This window comes from Leucopleurus acutus (genome assembly GCF_964270905.1).
Source record: "Leucopleurus acutus genome assembly, chromosome: 3".
Taxonomy (NCBI): Eukaryota; Metazoa; Chordata; class Mammalia; order Artiodactyla; family Delphinidae; genus Leucopleurus; species Leucopleurus acutus.
The window spans coordinates 22,676,212-22,697,011 of record NC_139145.1 but is presented as its reverse complement, the minus strand read 5'-3'; the positions used below and the strand labels follow the sequence as shown (position 1 = coordinate 22,697,011).

At 41.6% G+C, this 20,800-nt stretch overlaps 2 protein-coding genes and 1 pseudogene across 3 annotated transcripts in view; 2 read left to right on the top strand and 1 right to left on the bottom strand.

The window, feature by feature from the left end:
- Positions 1 to 20,800, top strand: part of LOC309960010 (UDP-N-acetylglucosamine--peptide N-acetylglucosaminyltransferase 110 kDa subunit-like) — a 240,645-nt gene that overhangs the window by 116,443 nt on the left and 103,402 nt on the right. The gene's annotated exons all lie outside the window — the stretch shown is intronic.
- Positions 1,560 to 2,953, top strand: LOC309958867 (ferritin light chain-like; annotated as a pseudogene). The gene is made up of 2 exons: positions 1,560 to 1,565; positions 2,418 to 2,953. The product of its transcript is annotated as a ferritin light chain-like (transcript).
- On the bottom strand, positions 16,362 to 19,518 carry LOC309959219 (UDP-N-acetylglucosamine--peptide N-acetylglucosaminyltransferase 110 kDa subunit-like; the record flags this gene model as incomplete). The annotated part of the gene is made up of 1 exon (XM_082835390.1): positions 16,362 to 19,518. One exon carries the CDS (start codon positions 19,516 to 19,518, stop codon positions 16,378 to 16,380), a length of 3,141 nt encoding a protein of 1,046 aa, XP_082691516.1. The 3' UTR covers positions 16,362 to 16,377.

The window sequence follows — 20,800 nt, the reverse complement described above, 5'->3', positions numbered from 1 at the left end:
GCCTTTTGGGAGGTCTGAGGTCTTCTGCCAGCGTTCAGTAGGTGCTCCGTAGGAGTTGTTCCACGCATAGATGTATTTCTGGTGTATCTGTGGGGAGGAAGGTGATCTCCGCGTCTTACTCTTCTGCCATCTTCCCGGAAGTTTCTGGAACAAATTATTAATATATGCAAAAATTGAAATGAACTTCAAGGGAGTGATGCCGAGGGAAAAATTTTGAAAAGCCGATCTCCGAAGATTAAGTAATTCATGATTATGTTTACATATTTTTCTTAAAATAACAAAACCGTGGAGATGGAGAACAGTTTAGAAGTTGCCAAGGGTTAGAGATGGGGGTAGAAGGTACAGCGGGGGAACTCTGTGAGGTTTTTGTGGTTCCAGTACAAATAATACAGCAATCTTGCTTTTAATCCCTAAAGATTTCTAAAAGCAATTCCTAATAAGAGGTGTCCAGATATTTAGTAATGGCAGATTAGAGGTATAGCTCCCCAACATAACAACTTCAAAAGAGAACATACTAATTCAATGCATATGTTAATTTCAAAAAAAGGCCAGTCACAATACTTAAATGGTATATATCTTAACTATATTATTCTAAGTATCCAGCTATACCAGATGGACTAGCAAGATTTTCTGTACATTCAACCTTATTTAAGACAGTAAATCTTATAAGACAGAAAAAGAAAAAAAAAACAAACCTCAACTACAGTTGGATATTCTCATAGGAAGATGAGGTGCAAATATGCAGCAGCGGTTCAAAAGCTTAAGCAGTGGCACCTAAATTTGGTTGTGCATTAGAATCATCTGAAGCACTTTTTAAAAACCCTCACACTGACGGTTGGTCATCGTAGACCAATAAAATCATTTTAAATCTCCTCAGACGATGCCAATGTCTAGCCAGAACTGAGAACCAGCGGACTAAGCAGAAGGGGATGTTTCTACAAAGATCTCTTAACAATAAGTCCTTTCACCCAATCAGATTTACCTCCCCGCAAAGGGCTAAAGAACGCTAGTGTTGTCCATACTTGCTTAGCTTTAATTAGCACTTGTGACTTGCCCAAAACCTAGATCATGTTTCCCCTAAATTTCATGTTATTCCCTACGTTTTTCAAACCCAGGGCTAAGGGGTTTGCCAGGATGAGATTTTAAGTGCTCACACAGGGGAAGTCCCTGGCAAACCAGGACAGCGGTCCCTCTACATTGAAATGTAAAGCATCCTAAATAACCCTGCCACTGCTCCCAGATCCTAGTCTGTGCCAACCAGTGGAGAAAAGGCATTCTCCATTACTACCACGGCAAATGCTGCTGTACTTGCCTTGGCTGGTCCCTATCTTTTCCAGGCACCAATCCCCTTCACCTGCTGGTGGACGCTTTGGCCAGCTGACAATGCAGATATTTTCAAACTTTAAGGTGAATAAAAATCATCTGGAGGGCCTGTTGTAACAGAGATCACTGAGCCCCACCAGAGCTGCTGATTCCATAGGGCTGGGACAGGGCCCTAAAACTTGAATATCTGACACATTATCAGGGGACGCTGGTAAAACTGGTCAGGTTGTTACCGAATGCAGGTTCGTCTGTCTGAAGCACAGTGAGGCCAAACAAACCTAAAGGCTGGAGTCTGGAGCAGAGAAAGGTTTATTGCAGGATCGAGCAAGGAGAGGGGTGGCCCGAGTTCCAAAACACCCTGAAATCTCCAAAGGATTTCAGCAAAGCATTTTTAAAGGCCAGGTGAGGGAGGGACGTCCCAGGGAATGTGATCAGCTCGTGCACAATCCTCTGATTGGTTGATGTTGAGGCCACAGGGCAGGTAACATTATCCATCCTTAGGTGCCAGAAGGTCTGGGGGCTACGTGCTCATGATCATCAAGGAGTTAATTTCTTCCATTGGGTGGTGGTTTTTAGCATCTGAAAACTCAAGAAATATGCCTGAGATACTATTATCGGAGTACTTCAGAGAGGAACTACAGCAGAGGATATGGGGGATGGGTCTGTCCTAGGAAGGCCCCATAGGGTACTGCTTGGTTACAAGGTGACCATACTTTGAGAACCACTGCTCTAGTGGCTTGGAATGTTCAGAAAGTAATGGAAGAATCCCTTCCCAGGTCTAGATTCTAGTATCGCCAGCTATTTTGGTGGGGGGAAGGGTAAGTTTTGTCCTTGCTTGGACTTCTTGTTCATTTATATCAAAGCCTATTTGAGGCAGTGCGCTCGGCAGTCCTGCAGTTCTGTCTTTTGCTTCAACAGTGTTTGGAATGAACAGACCCAGGGACGCTCCTTGCTCCAGCCCCTGACCACCCTCCAACCTTTCTTCCTGTCGCAACCTTTGGAATCAGCCACTCAGCTATCCTCAGCCTCCAGGACAGGCCAACACCGTTTTTTGAGCTTAGCTCTTTATCACTGATCAACCACGAGTTTCCCAGGTTCGTCAGAATTATTCCATCGAGGTGGAGGCCGCTGTCCACCGCCTGTTCAACATGCATCTGGGGACACTTACCTCTCTCTGAGCTTCTATTTCGACAGCAACAATGGGACTCTGGACAGTGTGGGCCACATTTTTCGCCAACTGGCTGAGGAGAAGTGTGAGGGCGCCCAGCGTCTCTTGAAAATGCAAAACCAGTGCTGTGGCCGCGCCCTCTTCCAGGATGCGCGGAAGCCTTCTCAAGATGAGTGGGGTAAAACCCAGGACGCTGTGGAAGCTGCCATTCTTAGGGGGAAGAGCCTGCACCAGGCACTATCAGATCTGCGCGCCCTGGGTTCCGCCCGCGCAGACTCCCACCTCTGTGACTTCCTGGAGAGCCGCTTCCTGGAGGAGCAGGTGAAACTCATCAAGAAGATGGGCGACCACCTGACCAACCTCCGCAGGCTGGCTGGTCCGCAGGCTGTGCTGGGCGAGTATCTCTTTGAAAGGCTCACCCTCGAGCACAAACAGGAGTCTCTGAAGTCCAGCCGCCTCTGAGGAGCCCCTCTGGCATCAGAGCTTCTGCCTGAAGCCCTGCTCTGCAGCTACTAGGCAGCTTTGTAACCGCCCTGGAGCCCTCTCCCAAGCCTTGGACCAAATGGAAACAATAACGCTTTTTGCAGAAGGAAAAAAAAAAAGCCTATTTGAAACACAAACAGAATAAAGAGGAAAAAAAGAAATATATATATATATCTATAAGTATATATATATATATTCATGTTTTTTCCTTTTTTAAAAAATTTATTTTACTGAAGTATAGTTGATATACAATGTTGTGTTAGTTTATGCTGTACAACAAAGTTATTCAGTTATACATATATATAATTTTTCATATTCTTTTCCATTATGGTTAATTACAGGACATTGACTATAGTTCCCTGTACTATACAGTAGGACCTTGTTGTTTATCCATCATATATATAATAGGTTACCTCTGCTAATCCCAAACTCCCAATCCATCACTCCCCCACCTCCCCCTTCCCCTCGGGAACCACAAGTTTGTGTGCTATGTCTGTGAGTCTGTTTCTGTTTCATGGATAAGTTCATTTGTATCATATTCTAGATTCCACATATAAGTGGTATCATATGGTATTTGTCTTTCTCCTTCTCACTTACTTCATTTAGTATAATAGTCTCTAGGTCCAGCCATGTTGCTGCAAATGGCATTATTTCATTCTTTTTTATAGCTGAGTAGTATTCCATTTTATATATATCACATCTTCTTTATCCATTCATCTGTGAGTGGACATTTAGGTTGTTTGCATGTCTTGGCTATTATAAATAGTGCTGCTGTGAACATAGGGGTGCATGTATGTTTTCGAATTATAGTTTTGTCCAGATATTTGCCCAGGAGTAAGATTGCTGGATCATATGGTAGCTCTATTTTTAGCTTTTTGAGGAACTGTCATAGCGTTTTCCATAGTGGTTGCACCAATTTACATCCCCACCAACAGTGTAGAAGTCAGTCAGAAAGAGAGAGACAAATACTGTATGCTAACACATATATATGGATTTAAGAAAAAAAAATGTCATGAAGAACCTAGGGGTAAAACAGGAATAAAGACACAGACTTACTAGAGAACGGACTTGAGGATATGGGGAGGGGGAAGGGTAAACTGTGACAAAGCGTGAGAGAGGCATGGACATATATTCATGTTCTTTTAACATATGAATTGCCCCACTTTATCTGTGTGAAATAAGTTTGTTCCCGTTATTGGGCTGCTTCTCAAGCTTTGCTGCTCATTTGAATTACCTAAAGAGCTTTTAAGAAAAACATTGGTGTCTGGGTCCCAGCCCCAGAGATTTTGATTCAGTAGGTCTAGGGAGGAGCCTGGGCACAGGGAGGTCTCAGAGTTCCCCAGGTGATTCTAGTGTGCAGCAACTTTGGGAACCACCTCTTGGCTTCAATCCAGCTAGTGATCAGATATTAAATCTAAGACACATGGGCTAGTGCGTGAGCTCTAGGAAGATTTGTGCCAGGGAAAATGATCGATAGTTGTGTTACTTCTCTGAAATGGATTGAAATTTCCAATTAGCATGAACAGGGGAGGGTGAATGGGTGAATGCAATAAGGTGTATCATTTACGTATTGCCCTATGTGTATGGCTAGAAGCTTTTGCAACTGAGGTCTGCCCTACTTTTCATGCTAATGGTAATGCTTGTCCTCCTAATGCAGCTGTAAACTTTATAAGCCCATAGGTAGACAGCATCACAAAATATTTACCCCTCCCCACTGGCCCACTCTCAAGCTTCTCTCCCCTTCCCCAATACACAAATGTACATCAATGCTCTTGACCAATATCAACATATTGACCTTCAATTCTTCTACTTTGCAGCTTCCCTCTTATCAGGACATGTCAGCATTTAGTGCAAGGACAAATGCTTGCCTCTTGGTGAGTAATGTAGACAATGCCTCCAAGAGACAAACAGCCCTTAGGGAGGGGGAAAAAGTCTTTCAAAAATGTTGATGCCCAGAGGAGGCATTTTCAGTCATCTCAGCTTAGAGGTCAAATATCCAAAATTAAAAAGGTTAAAAAAAAGAAAAAGAAGAAAGCAAGGAAGAAAAGAAGGAAACAATTTTCTTATCTCATAGTAATAAGGCAGTTTTCCTTAAAAAAAAAAAAGACTTAAGCCTTAAATTCTCTTTCCTAATCAAAATGTGCTTTTCCGTCTTTAGACTATTCCTCTTATATCCTGTATTATTCATGACGTTTAATTCTTGAAATAGCACATGGCTGAAAACAGAAGCTAACCTCTTGTCCACTATGAATTAAATCTTCTTTTCCTAGGACCTGTCTACAGTGTACAATTTGGGGTTTGCCAACATAATTATTTTTTCTGAAATAAGTTACAGCATTTTGCCTTTTCAGTATATAGTTATACAATATATTGTTAACACAACATAGTTAATATAGTCAATATAGTAAATATAACTATAACACACGTGATATGATGCCACTGGTGATTTTCTTCATCCATGTAATTCTGAAATTTGACAGTATAGTTTTCATATTCTAATGGGCTGAGTATTACCTTTGCAAGGATAGAACAATAAAAGAAATTCATAATATTCTCGTGTGGTTTGCCCCTGGGGTGGATTACCATAATGGGGGGATATTTGAGCCTTTCCCCAAGTCATTAAAAAACCTCCAGCGAGCAGCCCCTTGTCCTCTCCAGGGAGTGGGGGGAAAGGATCTTTAATCATAATAATCCTGGGGGGAGAAATCTCAGAAATAAGACATCTGCTTCTGTGCCTTGTTGTTTTGCAGAATAGCAATGATTGCTTTAGCAGCTTCTATTGCCATGTGTGTACAATAAGTAAATGAACATAAATTGAATGAACGCATAAAAGAAGGATAAACCCACCCAGCTTAACAAATCCACTCTCTCACCTGCTGTGCCCTGAAACATGAAAGAAAGAATCACGGGATCATAAGGATTAATAAAATAACAGTCTCTGTTAACAATATTGACAGAAGGTATAGGAAAATTTGTCTGATGTGGGACCAACAGCTTAACTGCTTAATCCTTTTTTTTTTTTTTAAGGGCAACTCATTCATTTATTGTTTAAAGATTGCAAGACAACTTCTGAATTTCTGTAGCACAGTTTAAATGTTTTACTTTTTTGATAAATCAGAGTATAATAGAAAAAACAATTAGTTTCCAGTAATATCTATATCTCTATTCAGAATTAAGTCTTCCACAGACATGTAACCTGGAAACAAAATCCTGTTACAATAAGCAAAGCTTCAACAGAGCTGCTACTTTTCGGGCCAGGGAAAGGTTCATCCCTATAGGAGGAGGATGTGCTATGTAAAATGGCTGCAAGGTCACAGCCTTGAGGGCGCTGGAAGTCTATTATCCTATCCCACATTAAGTAGTTTGGTGAACTTCAAACGTCCGTTCATCTGCAACCAAGCTGGCAAACTTTAACTGATATTTCAAGCAGGTAAAAAATAAATTAAAAGAAACCCTTACACTGATGTTCCTTGATTCACACTGTTAAATGGTTCATTAACATGTAATTCTGGCTAAGAATTACATTTGAGACTCCTTGCTCAGATTTTGGTTAACAGTACAAATCTTTGAGAAATTCAAGTTCTTATTAATCAATAATTTGTCAGCTAGGCTACATTCAGGCATCAGCTGCAACTACAGAATAGGTGCACTGCCTCAGCGCTTTGGAAAGACATAATCTAGAACACTACTAGCAGACAAAATATCTGTTACTAGACAGCACAGGTGCAGTACAGCAAGACAAAAACATATATTCATGTGTGCCGCGGACCAGCCGGAGAAAGAGGATTTCACCGCCCAGGGTCAGAAGGGAAGGGGTAAGGAACTGAAGTAGCACCGAAGAATGGGGTCAGAAGGACCAAGACAATTGATGGTTGCAAGGCAAATTTTATTGCGCTACAGTTGCAGATTATCTAGACTAGAAAAAGGAAGGTTGCCAGATGGTGGTTTACATTACCTACAGACTGTCTCGGCTCAAGGTTAACTTCCCTGGGAGGAAACCCATAAACCCAGAAGCATCAAAAATAACCTGCATGTGCAGGGGGAAGACAGCTTTGCTTGTCTCATTTTACATTCTTTCTGATCTCTGGGCCCTGGTGATTTATCTCCCATGGAATGGCACAAGGAGGGGAACAAGTAGGGACAGTCCCTTCGAGCAGCGGCGGCATGCCTGGCATGTCCTTACCTGCTCTCAAGGCTGACTGCTTCCCACAGGTCTTTTTTATTTTTTAACTTTTGCTGCAAAATAATTCCATGAAGTTCAGTGCCGAGAGTAGTGTACTGTTGCATGAGGATACGAAACAGACATGAGAAGATTATTATCAATAATAGGCAAATTATGGCCAGGGTAATAAATCCTGACAACCTTCCGGTAATCAAAGACTGAGGGTTTAACCACTTTAAATGATCCAGTAAAGTTTGAATTACATCTTCTGGCGAAACATCATCAAGATGTGTATTTTGTATATCCTGAATTTCAGCATTTAATTTCTTAAGATCAAGACTAATATTATTATCTGACCAAACACTCAGCAGATGCATTTTTACTTTTTCCCATTCCCAAATACAGTCACTGTACTTTTAAGGAGTAACACACATCCATGTATACTTTGCATGACAAGCTAAACGCATCCTCAATTTTAATGCTGCCATCCGATCTCCAATCCCCAAAATTGCGTTTTTAAATTCATCTAACTTGTTATTAATCCATAAATATATGTGACTTTGTAAAGATAAAGCAAGACTGGTATGTTGAGATAACTGATTAGCAAAGTGAGCATGATTAATACTCTGTGAAAGAGCAAGACCGGCAGTAGCCACAGTAGCAGACAGAGCAGCCGACGCAAGTAAACTTACTATTAGCCACCCAAGAAAGCGTCTCCTCTGCAAGGCTTTAGAGACTTCCACCCATGCCTGTACTCCAGTATCTTCATACCAAGGTTCTCTCAGATGTACAGGCACCATAACATACATGGGTTGCTTTAGTATAAGCACAGATTGCGTTCCTGCAGAAGGGAACATACAACTGCTAAAAATACAATTAACACAGCTAATATTATATCCTCCTTTGGAAGAATTACCAATGTTAATAGAACCACACAAACGTGTATATGGAGGAGCAACACAAGTTATAACAGGTGTATTGGAATAAGTTAGAGCTAGTTTCCATATATCCCAGTTCTTTTGAAATGTGATAAACCTATCTATGATGGGAAAAGAAGAGATAAGAATTGACACCTTGGTATAATCTATAGTACACCATATTTGGTTATTATTCCAAGATGCATTGCAATGTTCAAAATTGGATCCAGGAAAGTTAGCCGTCGTAAGGGGAGGCAATTGATTTTTTGATTTTCTGTTAAGCATAGTAACCTTACGTCCAGCTATAAGTATCCCTTGTCCTCCAAGTAAACGCTTCATACAGAAATAATTTCCTGAATCTTCACCTGTAACCTTGGCTATAGTAATAGCGGAATCCCTAAGTGGTGAGGCGTATGAGATTTGACCTCTAATATTAATAGCTTGCCCATTTTATACCAAATGATGGTATCCTTAAGATCCTCTCGTCGGCTGGTAGCCGGGCATGTAAGAGTAATGTTGGTTCCTGTAAAACAAAGGATGCCTGGAGAGCCTGACAAACTAATTGATTGATCCGTTCCCTCATAAACATCTGTATGCTCATAACTAATAGCCTTTACACATCCAGTTTCCAGATTCAATGGGCTAAGACAGACAGGATGGGTACTAAACCAGTTAGTATAATTTACAGACATATTGATTTGTTTTATATTCCCAATAAGAGGCCCATAAACACTTATCATTGTAAAATACAGGAAACTCTGCTTCAGACCAAGATATGGGTTGTAATAGTGGAGGATAAGGTACATAGGCCCAGTAAGTTGCTGCATTAACAGAGGGAACACATGAAATGGTTGCCAACATAACCAAAAATAAAGTTACAGGTGTAACAGGATTATTCTGTTGTTTCACTGACTCTTGAGCTCATGAAACCAGTTGTTTAATTTGTCCCCAAGTTGGAACAGCACTCCTTTGAGTCGTCCTGGCAAGTGGTCTCCTCTTCTTCTTCTTCTTCTGAATCAACACTGTCAAATTTTCAGGAGAGGTGCAGAGCTTCTTCATCTTCTGAACTAGGTGAGCTATGGCGAGCCATCTATTTGCTTGACTAAGCGCTCAGGAAGCCAGCAAAGTCCAGGCACTGATCTGGGAAAGATACACACGTGACCACGTCCCCAAATCAACACAGGATCAGGACCACGCCAAGTGCTGGTTAACGGATCTTTCCAGAGGACCTCCGGAGATTGAGAGGCCAATCTTGGCTCAGCCACCAACCTTCCCCCTGCAGAGCAGCCAAATTTGTCAACAGTGAGAACATTTAAAATAAACAGAGCATGATTTATAAGGTTCTGTGGTGTTGTTCTATACAATTCCCCCCTTTTTATTTTTTCAGTAGTTAGCTTTAAAGATCTATTTGCACGTTCTATAATACATTGTCCTTGAGGGTTATAAGGAATGCCTGTAATATGGGTAATTTTGTAATGAATTACAAAATGTTGCAAAAGCAGCGGGCCCATTATCTGTTTTAATAATTTTGGGAAGGTTCATGAAAGCAAAACAGTGTAATAAATGAGTGATAACATGTTTAGTAGCTTCTCCGGTCTGTGCTGTAGCACAGAGGAAACCAGAATAAGTATCGATAGTGACATGAACAAACTGTAATTTCCCAAAAGACGGAATACAAGTAACATCCATTTGCCATAAATGTCTAGGTAATAATCCACGAGGATTAACAACATAATGTGGAACAGGAAGGTGAGGTAAGCATTGTGGGCATTGCTTAACAATTTGTCGGGCGGCTTCACCAGTAAGGGAAAATTGTGCGTGTAATGTAGCCGCCGACTGACGGTGTAAAGCGTGCAACGGCTGTGCTGCTTGTGAAGCAGTTTGATCATAACTTACCATAATATGAGGGTGTCCAGGACATGGACCATGAGTATCAAGAGTATGAAGATAATGAATGCAGTACATTAGCCATTCTTGACAGCATGATGAACGGAAAGGAGGAGTACGGTAAATTGGGACCTGTCCTGCTTTAGGGAAAAGAGATTGAGGAGGAGGAGTAACTTCAACTCTATTCTTGGGAGGAAAATGTACAGGATAAAGATCACGTTTAGATCGAGTTAAAACATCTGCAGTCGCATTAAGTTTAGTCAATGGACCAGGCAAGTTAGAATGAGCACGGATATACAGACCTGCAACAGGACCATCATGGGAACGAATAAGCTGTTGAAGCAAACAAAAAGAGGATGATAATTCAGGGTCATTAGTATGTCCTATGCTCTCGGTCTCCAGAAGAAATCACAAGCTAATAAGATATTTACTATCAGAAAACAAATTAAAAGATATAGAAGGCAAATGTTTAAAAGACATAATGACAGCATACAGTTCAACACGTTGAGCTGAAGTCAAGGAAGTTTCTTTAACGAGGTTTGTTCCGTGGTCAGTGATTACAGTAGCCACTCCTGAAGAAGAACCGTCCGTAAAAACCAAAGGTACATGAGGAACAGGCTGTTGCCTAATTATAGAAGGAAAGATATGAGTTAAGTTTGCTGAATTGGATCAATTTATCAGCAGGGTAATGGCGTTCCAAGGTACCTGAAAATCCTGCAAGAGCAAGACCCCATTCATTATTATGTTGAAAAAGCCAATTTTGTTGACTAACTGAATAAGGGATAATAATTTGAGAAGGTTCTATACTTATAGGTTGTAAGCATCTAGTTCTACCTTGCATTATTAAATTACTAATAAGTTCATAATAAGGGTTAATAACTTTAGAGGGTGTAGATTTCATATGAATCTATTCAATAATTCCAACAGTTTGCCATAAGACGGCAGTAGGCACATGAGGAGTTGGACAAATTATTAAGAAAATTGGAAGGTGAGTATGAATTCTAGTTAATTGTGTAGAACTGATAGATCTGCTGACTATTTGTAAAGCTTGAAATCCTTCTGGAGTCATAGAGCGTGAAGAAGAAGGATCTGAGTCACCTTTAAGATTATCAAACAAAGGCTGTAATTGAGCAGTAGTAAGTTTTAAGGAAGGCCTTAGCCAATTAATATCTCCAAGTAATTTTTGAAAAGCATTTAATGTTTTTAAATTATCAACTCGAATTTGCAGTTTTTGAGGCCTAATAGTAGTGTTATCAATATATTTTCCCAAATATAAAAATGGAGATTGTCTTTGAATTTTTTTTGAGGCAATGACCAAGCCAAATGATTGTAAGGACTGTTGTAAAAATTGAAAAGCAGTCTCTAATAAAGAAATATTATCAGTGGCTAAAAGTATATCATCCATATAATGTATGAGATATAACGATGGAAACCTTTTTCTCACAGGAGTCAAGGCCTGAGCCACATATTTTTGGCATAATGTAGGACTATTTGCCATGCCCTGAGGCAATACTTTCCATTGAAATCTCCTCATGGGTTCCTTAAAATTTAAGGAAGGCAAGCTAAAAGCAAAATGTTTTCTATCTTCAGGAAACAAAGGAATAGTGAAAAAACAATCTTTTAAATCTATAACTAAAAGATGATAATTGTGTGGTATGGCTGTTGGAGAGGGTAGGCCTGGTTGAAGAGCTCCCTTTATTAGCATAGTTTTATTAACAGCTCTTAGATCCTGTAATAACCTATATTTTCCAGATTTTTTCTTGATAATAAAAATAGGAGTATTCCAAGGACTACTGGAAATTTCTAAATGCCCTAATTGTTCCAGTACTAATTGTTCTGCAGCTTCTCATTTCTCCTTTGTGAGGGGCCATTGGTCCACCCATACAGGGTCATCAGTCAGCCAAGTAATTGGATCAGCAGTGAGTGGAGAATCCAAGGCGCCTAAGAAAAACCCAAACCTTGTCTATCACTTTTTATTTTCACATCAATAGGACAGACAGTTCCTTGTTGATTTGTTCCCAGCCCTTTTGTGGGAAGAAATCCTTGATACAACATCATATTAGAGACTTGAGAGTTTGGACTATAAAGTAATACTCCCATTTCTTTTAATATATCTCGGCCCCAGAGGTTTAAAGGCAGCCCAGGCAAAACATGAGGCTGGAAATATCCTGAATGGCCCTCACTATCTTGCCATTAAAAAAAACTGACTACTTTGCATAGGAGAAGAACTTTGTCCTATTCCGTGAAGTTCTGTAATAGTAGGACTAATGGGCCAACGTTTAGGCCAGTGTACCTGCGTCATAACAGAGACATCAGCTCCAGTGTCTAACAAACCTGAAAAAACCTTTCCATTAATGGTTCATTTCATTTCTGGACGTTCTTTCCCTATCTTCTGAATCCAGTAGGCAGCATTAGACGATCCAAAAGCCTTTGTTTCTCTCTTTTGATGTTGTAAAATTTGTCCATGAGGTACAAAGGGCAAAAGTAGCAATTGTGCAATTTTATCACCAGGAGAAATAGTTATTATATTTTTAATAGTTTGTGCCATGACTTTTATTTCTCCTTCGTAGTCAGAATCTATGACTCCTGGCATAACAGTTAAACCTTTCATGGCGACACTACTTCTTCCCAATAATAGTCCCATCAAACCCTTGGGTAAAGGTCCACAGATGCCCGTAGAGAGGGCCTGAGGACCCATTTCAGGAGTTAATACATATCGGGCGGAGGTACTGAGCTCCAGTCCTGCGCTTCCTGGTGTTGCTCTGGAGAGCGAGGATATTGTATGTTTTTGTTTTTGGTTAATGTCTGATTGATAATTTGAGGAGGATACACAGACATTGCCCTTATTATTTTTTGGGGCCGGGGAAGGCCCCGGGAGGAGTTCCCCGACAGTGGTGGCCCATCCTTGTGGGCCACTGAGCAACAATCTTGTGCCCAATGTTTTCCCCTATTGCATGTAGGGCATAAACCAGGGATTTTCTGACCATCTGGAGGTTTCTGAGTAGGGAAGGAAGGACTAGGGTTAGAATTAAAAGATCTACATTCTCTAGCAAAAGGACCTGCCCTTTCCGCATTTAAAACAAGTCTTTGTTTTCTTTTGATTGTTTTTAAACCCCACGTTAGTTAATGCTGCAGCCACAGCAGCACCCTGTATATAAGTAGGCCCAATGCCTGCACAAAGGCGAATATAAGCCTCCAATGTTCCCCGTTTTCTCCAAGGTCGAATCGCAGCCTGACATGCCTTATTAGCATTCTCAAAAGCAAGCTGCTTAACTACAATCGTACCAGTGAGTCCGTCCACAATGAGTCTCCCCACCGCCTGTGACAACCTATCTACAAAATCAGCGTATGGTTCATCAGGTCCCCGTCTAATTGTTGAAAGGTCCTCAGTTTTGTGTGTAGAAGGACATTTCCTCCAGGCTTGTAATGCCAAATGATTTATTTGAGGATAAGCAACAAAGGGATAAGTTAATTGATCTTGTAAAGAAAGATATTGTCCTTCCCCAATCAGCATATGATAATCAACTGGAATATTATGGGCAGCATTCTTTTCTGCTTGTTCAGCAGCCCGTTCATAAAAATCAAACTTCCATATTAAATAATCTCCACCATTTAAACAAGCTCGTGCAATAGACTTCCAATCAGCGGGGGGAAGAGCTTCTCCTGTCAACCATAGCAGCAGTAAAAGGAGCAGTGGGCCCATATTGAGCACAGGCAGATTTTCAATCTTTCAAAACTTTAAAAGGGAGAGCCTGATGCTCCCTAGTAGCTTGGTGAGGATTATTAGGATCAGGTCTCTCTATGACGGGACAACAGAAAATAGGATCTTCTCCTCGTTTTATGGCTCCTTGTACAGTGTGCTGCAAGGGACTGAGCATTTTTACAGATGTAGATTTTTGAGGAAGACAGTCCTTATTAACCTGCAGCTTTCTCACTGACTTATCTATCACAGCCACTAGAAAATCATCCTCAGGACATTTCTCTCTTTTATGTTTACAAGCCTCATCTGTTAAGTCAAAATGTTCCTCTTCATCTAAAATATTTAAATTAATTAGCTCTTTCGGTTTAGGAAGCGGCGACACAGTAGCTGATAATACAGTCTCTCCTTCTGTCAGAGGCTTATGTTTTTCTGACTTTACATTCAAATCAACACTATCATGAGAAGAATCTAAACATATTTTTATCAGATTCCACAAACTATATGTAACAACAGGAGTATGAGTAGGCCCTCGAGACTCGTAATAATTTTTTAAATCTTCTCCAACTTTCTGCCAGATTTCTATGTCACCAGAGCCACCATCAGGAAACCAGGGAGATACACCATGGATATGCTGTAAAAATTCAGTCAACAATAAAGTTCAGAAACTTTATTACCCCGAGCTTTAAGCATCAAAAGTAAAACCTGAGCAAATAATTCATACATCTTTGAGCCCTTTTGCCCCATCTTATTTTACTTCTGACTATTGCCTTATGCCTCTATTCGTTTCACTTTTACTGGTGGCCACACATATTTTGCATAAGGGTTCTCTTACCTGCACTTTCTTTTTCTTTTAACTGCCTTCACGCTTCAGGTCCCTGTTCGAGTGCCACTTGCCGCGGACCAGCCGGAGAAAGAGGATCTCACCCCCAGGGTCAGAAGGGAAGGGGTAAGGAACTGAAGAGGCACCGACGGGTGGGGTCAGAAGGACCAAGACAACTGATGGTTGCAAGGCAAATTTTATTATGCTACAGTTGCAGATTATCTAGACTAGAAATCGGAAGGTTGCCAGATGGTGGTTTACATTATCTACAGACTGTCTCGGCTCAAGATAAACTTCCCTGGGAGGAAACCCATAAACCCAGAAGCATCAAAAATAACCTGCATGTGCAGGGGGGAGACAGCTTTGCTTGTCTCATTTTACATTCTTTCTGATCTCTGGGCCCTGGTGATTTATCTCCCATGGAATGGAACAAGGAGGGGAACAAGTAGGGACAGTCCCTTCGAGCAGCGGCCGCATGCCTGGCATGTCCTTACCTGCCCTCAAGGCTGACTGCTTCCCACACGTATGTTGCCTTGTTTAAGCCTCAAGCCCTCGATCCTTTGTTGAAATACAATAATTTCATTCCTATGGTTTTCAATACCAAAAACTCAACCTCCAAGAGGGCTAAAGTCTAATTTGTACTCCAAACCAAGTAGCAGTGCAGTTCGCTACTACTGAGACTGAATCCATAAAGACTTCAAGACCACGTCCAGAAGACAAGTTATTATATATAATACCCTAGAAGGTCTGAAACATAATTATCATATACATAGCTGGTCCTTCAGAGCTTTTTACCTATAACATGTTTTTTGATGAAAGTTATTTAATGTACTGGAGATAACTGTGACTTACTGATCAAATATTTGAATACTTATACTTACCTGGGATTTCATTTCTGCTGAAAGAAAAAGGAAGAACAGGACTCACTAAAACAAACAAACATACATTAGAAATGAAAGTAAAAATCTTAACACACACTATCACTTTTGGAAGCAGCATAGAGGGGCAGTCAACGGTAAAACACTGGTGAAATAGGTCAACACTCTAGGCCAAAAATCCATTATTATTATCATCAGTGACAGTACCACAACTGTGCCCTTCAGAATTAATAATCACTCCTAAGAATCTTCATTCGGCACCAGATGACGCGGTTAAGAGAAACACTCTGGGAGGTTTTGAATCAGACTTGGTTTTTTGTTAGCCAAGTTACAGGAGAATTTTTAAAGTGGGGGGAGGGGAAGAAGGAAACGGACCAGGAAAATAATTTAAGCCATCATCTATAAACCAACAAAGCACTGATAGTTCCGAACATTATGTCAGACACTAAAATGACTGATATAAGCTCAAGTGGTTTACACAACCTATAAAAAGACTATACCAGCAAAGTCCCCATTTATCTGTAGAGTTCAGAAACTAAAACAAGGAATATTTTAGCTTAAAAGCTTATCTCAAGAGAATCATACACACTTCACATGAATAAAAATACCTGAAACCAACCATTTTTAAAAGCTCCAATACCCAAAATATAAAGAAAAATATTAATTCAGAAGACTCAATCAATCCATGATAATCACAAAACGGCTGGGCAATCTCTATCTCCCTTCCACACTAACCATCCATCCTATGGAAGACCAAGGGAGATCAGACCTTCCAGACTTACCTTCCAGACCTTCCAGACACCTGGCTGCTGCAAAATTCTATGGAGACTCCTTGTGGAACAGCAGTTTCCCATCTCTTGTGTCTCTCCCTATCATGATCATGATCATGCAGGAAGCAAGTCTGGCTGTGCTATTTCTTATCATTGTCTGTCACCCATCTGCAGCATGGTATTGTACAGATAAGGAAAAAGTAGTTCCCTTTCCCCCAGAAGGTTGAGGCTCAGGTACAGGGTAATTCTCCTGTGCACACAGTCATTATTTAGGCCGACTCAGTGACTTCAACAGGCTTAATCATGTGATCAGGTTTGTTGCCAGCTGCGTAATGCTCCCACATCTGTAGATAGAGCCGCTCTAGGTCCATCGTGTATTGTTTGGTGTTGAACAGAGGGCTAGATGTTCTCTGCTTCCAGACTTTGCCACGAAGTTTCTTCAGGTATTCTAGATCAGTTCCCAGTTTCACAGCTATGTCTTCATATTCTTGTCTATTTTTAGCAATAAGCTCACGACAGCCTAAACAAGTGAGCTGGGAAGCTGCAACTCGGGAAGCAAGAGTCTCTCCTGGCATAGTCACCATGGGTGTCCCTGACCAAAGGACATCCATCCCTGTGGTGTGTCCATTACAGAGTGGAGTGTCCAAGCAGACATCAGCCAGCTGGCCTCTCCGAACATGTTCCTCTTTAGGAGCAACAGGTGAAAAAATGATACGGTTCTGGGGAAGGCCCATATTTTGTGCATACTGTTGAATATTAGGTTCTCCTACTGCTGGAAAACGCAACAGCCACAGTACACTATTGGGAACACGCTTCAGAATATTTGCCCACATCTGCAAAGTAGATGGGTCAATTTTATATAACTGATTAAAGTTACAGTACACAATGGCATCTTCCGGTAACCCGTACTGAGAACGTGTGGTTACAATAATGGTACGGGGAACCTCCTCTCCAGTGGCAGCCTTAATGTTGATCTGGGTAGTTGCCAGTCCATTGCTAAGACTGAATCCATTAACTGTTATCTGAATTTGTCCTCTGTTAATCATTTCAATAACTGCCTCTGCAATAGTATTCATAGGAATGACAGGCATATTAAGAGCCGTATTACTGCTGTCTGCGTTGTCTCCTCCATCAGGACATTTCATCTTGACAATCTGCACATCTGGGAGACTATCAAGAAATGCTTTGAGGTCGATGCCATTCAGCACAATCCGATTGTCATAAATGTGCCCATTGGACTGAAAATCGATGACTGCCTTCTTCTTCAGGTGAGGGAACATATTAGCATGATCACCAATAAAGAAAGTATGGGGCATATAAGCCAGTTTCTCAGAATACTGCTCAGCAACTTCAGCAGGTGAAGTTTCCTGATCAGTGATGATATAATCCATGAAAAGCACGCCACTGGTCCCAGGGTAGCCCAGCCACATTGCCTGAATAGGAGCTGGCCTGAGAGCAAAGAGTTCATTTCGAGCACCCCTGGTATAACCATTCATATTTACAAGGATGTGTATACCATCTTGATGGATGCGATCAGCTGCTTTCCCATTGCATGGAATCTGAGAAAGATCAATGAAATGATGGGCTTCTGCCATCACCTTCGCTCGGAAGTTTGTGCCATCATCTGGGCTCAGGGCATAACAGAATACCTCAAATTTATCAGGATTGTGCATGCCTGGAATAGACTGCATAAGATGAGAAGTAGGATGATTCCCAAAGTCAGAACTCACGTATCCTACACGCAGTCGACCATCACTGAGCTTCAAGTCTTTTGGATGTTCGTACGGTGGTTTATGAAGGACACCGATCTCATCCAAGCAGAGGTTCCCATGGCTCTCAGCAATAGCCTTCCTGAAGCCATGAGAAAGAGGATAGAGCATACTATGATGAGGCTGCACAGAAGGCAACCTATTCTTCTCCAGCTGGTCAGCCACAATGCTGACCAACTTCTTCATTCGCTCATCATAGTCTGTCCAATCACAGACAATCTGCAGGCAATGAGCCAAATCACAATAAGCGTCAGGAAAATCAGGTTCAAGCTTCAGAGCAGTGCGATAAGAAGCAATTGCTTCTGGAATATTCCCTGAATACTTGTGAATGGAAGCCAGATTGCTGTGGGCATCCGCAAGTGCAGGGTTAATCTGAATGGCACGAGTATAACACTGCAAGGCTCCCTGAACATCCTGCATCTCCTTTAGAGTGTTTCCCATGTTACAGTAGGCATCAGCAAAAGTAGGACTGATTCGAACAGCCTCCTTATAATGCATCAGAGCTTCCTGCAGTTTTCCCTGCTGCTGCAATACACTTGCTAAATTTGAATGGGCAACAGCAAACTCTGGGAAGACTTCTAATGCTTTACAATACAAGCGAACTGCCTCTTCAATGTTTCCCTGGTCTCCTTTGATATTGGCTAGGTTATTCAGAGAGTCTGCATGGATGGGACACAGCCGCAGAGCTGTATTATAACAATCTTCTGCTTCGGCAACACTGCCCTTCTCTTCCAGAGCGTTGGCTAGGTTGCAGTAAGCATCAGGGAAATGTGGTTGCAACTCAATAGCTCGCCTGTAGGTGTCTATTGCCAGATCTATCAGGCCTTGCTCATAGTATACACAAGCCAGGTTGGCATGTACCACTGCATGATTTGGGCTCAAGCTTAGGGCACAAAGGTAAGCTGCCACAGCTCTGTCAAAAATCCGTGCCTCTTTCAAGACATTTCCTAAATTGATATAAGCATCCAGAAAATTGGGGTCAAGGGTGACAGCCTTTTCAAAGTGATGAATTGCAAGCCAAATCTCCCCTTGTGCATTGAAAACACAGCCAAGATTACTCCAAGCTACTGCAAAGTTCGGTTGCGTCTCCATTGCTTTCAAATAACATGCCTTGGCTCCTTCCAAGCGACCCAGGGCTTTGAGCAGGTTCCCCAGGTCACTGCGAACACAGTACAAATCAGGATTGCACTGAAGAGCAGAGACGTAAGCTTGTACTGCCCCTTCCATGTCGCCTGCTGCTACCAAAGCGGCTGCCAGGTTAATATAACCATCGATGAAATCTGGTTTGAGATGCAATGCATGCCGGTAATGCTCAATTGCTTCCTGCAACTGCCCTCTTTCCTTGTACACATTCCCCAAATTCGAATAGGCTTCTGCCAGAAGAGGGTTCTGTTTAATTGCCAGAGTACTAAAGTGGGCAGATCTGTCCAGGCTTCGACACTGGAAGTGTAGAGATGAAAGTAATAAAAGTACTCCAGTATTGTCTGGCTCTTGTCTCCACAGCTGCATGCAGTGTCTCTCAGCTGCCTCAAAATCTCCTGCCTGATACTCTCGATGTACCAACTCAGCTAACCCTTGGAAGGAAAGCATACGTTTCGTTGGTTCTGTGCTGTCGGCCACGTTGCCCACAGAAGACGTCATCTGGAGGGTCTGCAGAGAGTGATAAAAGGGGGTAATTGAGTCCCGCTGCCGCCACTACTGGCAAGAATGTTTCTAGAGGTAGCAAATACGAGGGCAGCAGCCGTACCACTGCTTTGGCAGGCTTAAGCGGCGGCAACAGTTACAGGCACCGAACCTTAGGAACTCTGGTTGGCCATCTACCTCTCACGCTCTTGAAATCTTAATTCCTAACCCTGCCCTCTTCCACCATTTTTCTCCTAATCAGGGAATAAAAATTACCTATACACTTGCCTTAGAAGAAATCAGAAGTCAGTAGTCCAAACACTTTTTAAAATTTTGTTTTCTGTCCAGTTGGAAAGGAAATACATGATTGACTTTACTTCATCATTCATATAATCAATGTGGAAAACATTAGGGCCGTGAATTTCAATACAGTAAGATCAGAAAATTTTAAATTGGCCTTCCCAAACCACTAATAAGTAACCGATGTTGTATATAATGCTAAAATCTTAGAGACTGAGTTTGATATTTTAAAAGTTCTGAAAGGATTAGCTAATTTCTCCTCATCATACCTCTCATGCCTCAAACCTGAGTATTACTTTTTTAAAATTAAATTTATTTATCTTTATTTATTTATTTTTATTTTGGCTGCGTTGGGTCTTCAATGCTGCGTGCAGACTTTCTCTAGTTGTGGCGAGCGGGGGCTACTCTTTGTTGCAGTGCCTGGGCTTCTCATCACAGCAGCTTCTATTGTTGTTCCACAACTCTATGGGTTCCTTTTTAGGTCCTATGAAGAACCCTAGAAATTAGTTCGTGGAATTATAAGTTTTTGCAAAATTGTCAAAAGTGAGATATTTTAATTTCCATCAGGTAAGACCAGCGTCTCTTTCTTTGCCAATTTTCCTTCTATCATATTCCGCTATGTTGGATCATATTGGAATGGCCACAGGCTTTTTTGAAATCTGGCTAAGGAGATTTTCTTTTTTCTGTGGTACGCGGGCCTCTCATTGTTGTGGCCTCTCCCGTTGTGGAGCACAGGCTCTGGATGCACAGGCTCAGCGGCCATGGCTCACGGGCCTAGCCGCTCCGCGGCATGTGGGATCTTCCCGGACTGGGACACGAACCTGTGTCCCCTGCGTCGGCAGGTGGACTCTCAACCACTGCGCCACCAGGGAAGCCCTAAGGAGATGTTTTAAGTGAGGCTATTATGTGATTTTCAGACACCGCCATATGTAATTGACTATATACTATCGCATTACAGGAATAACTTCCAGTACTCATACTGACTGCTCTACTGACTTAA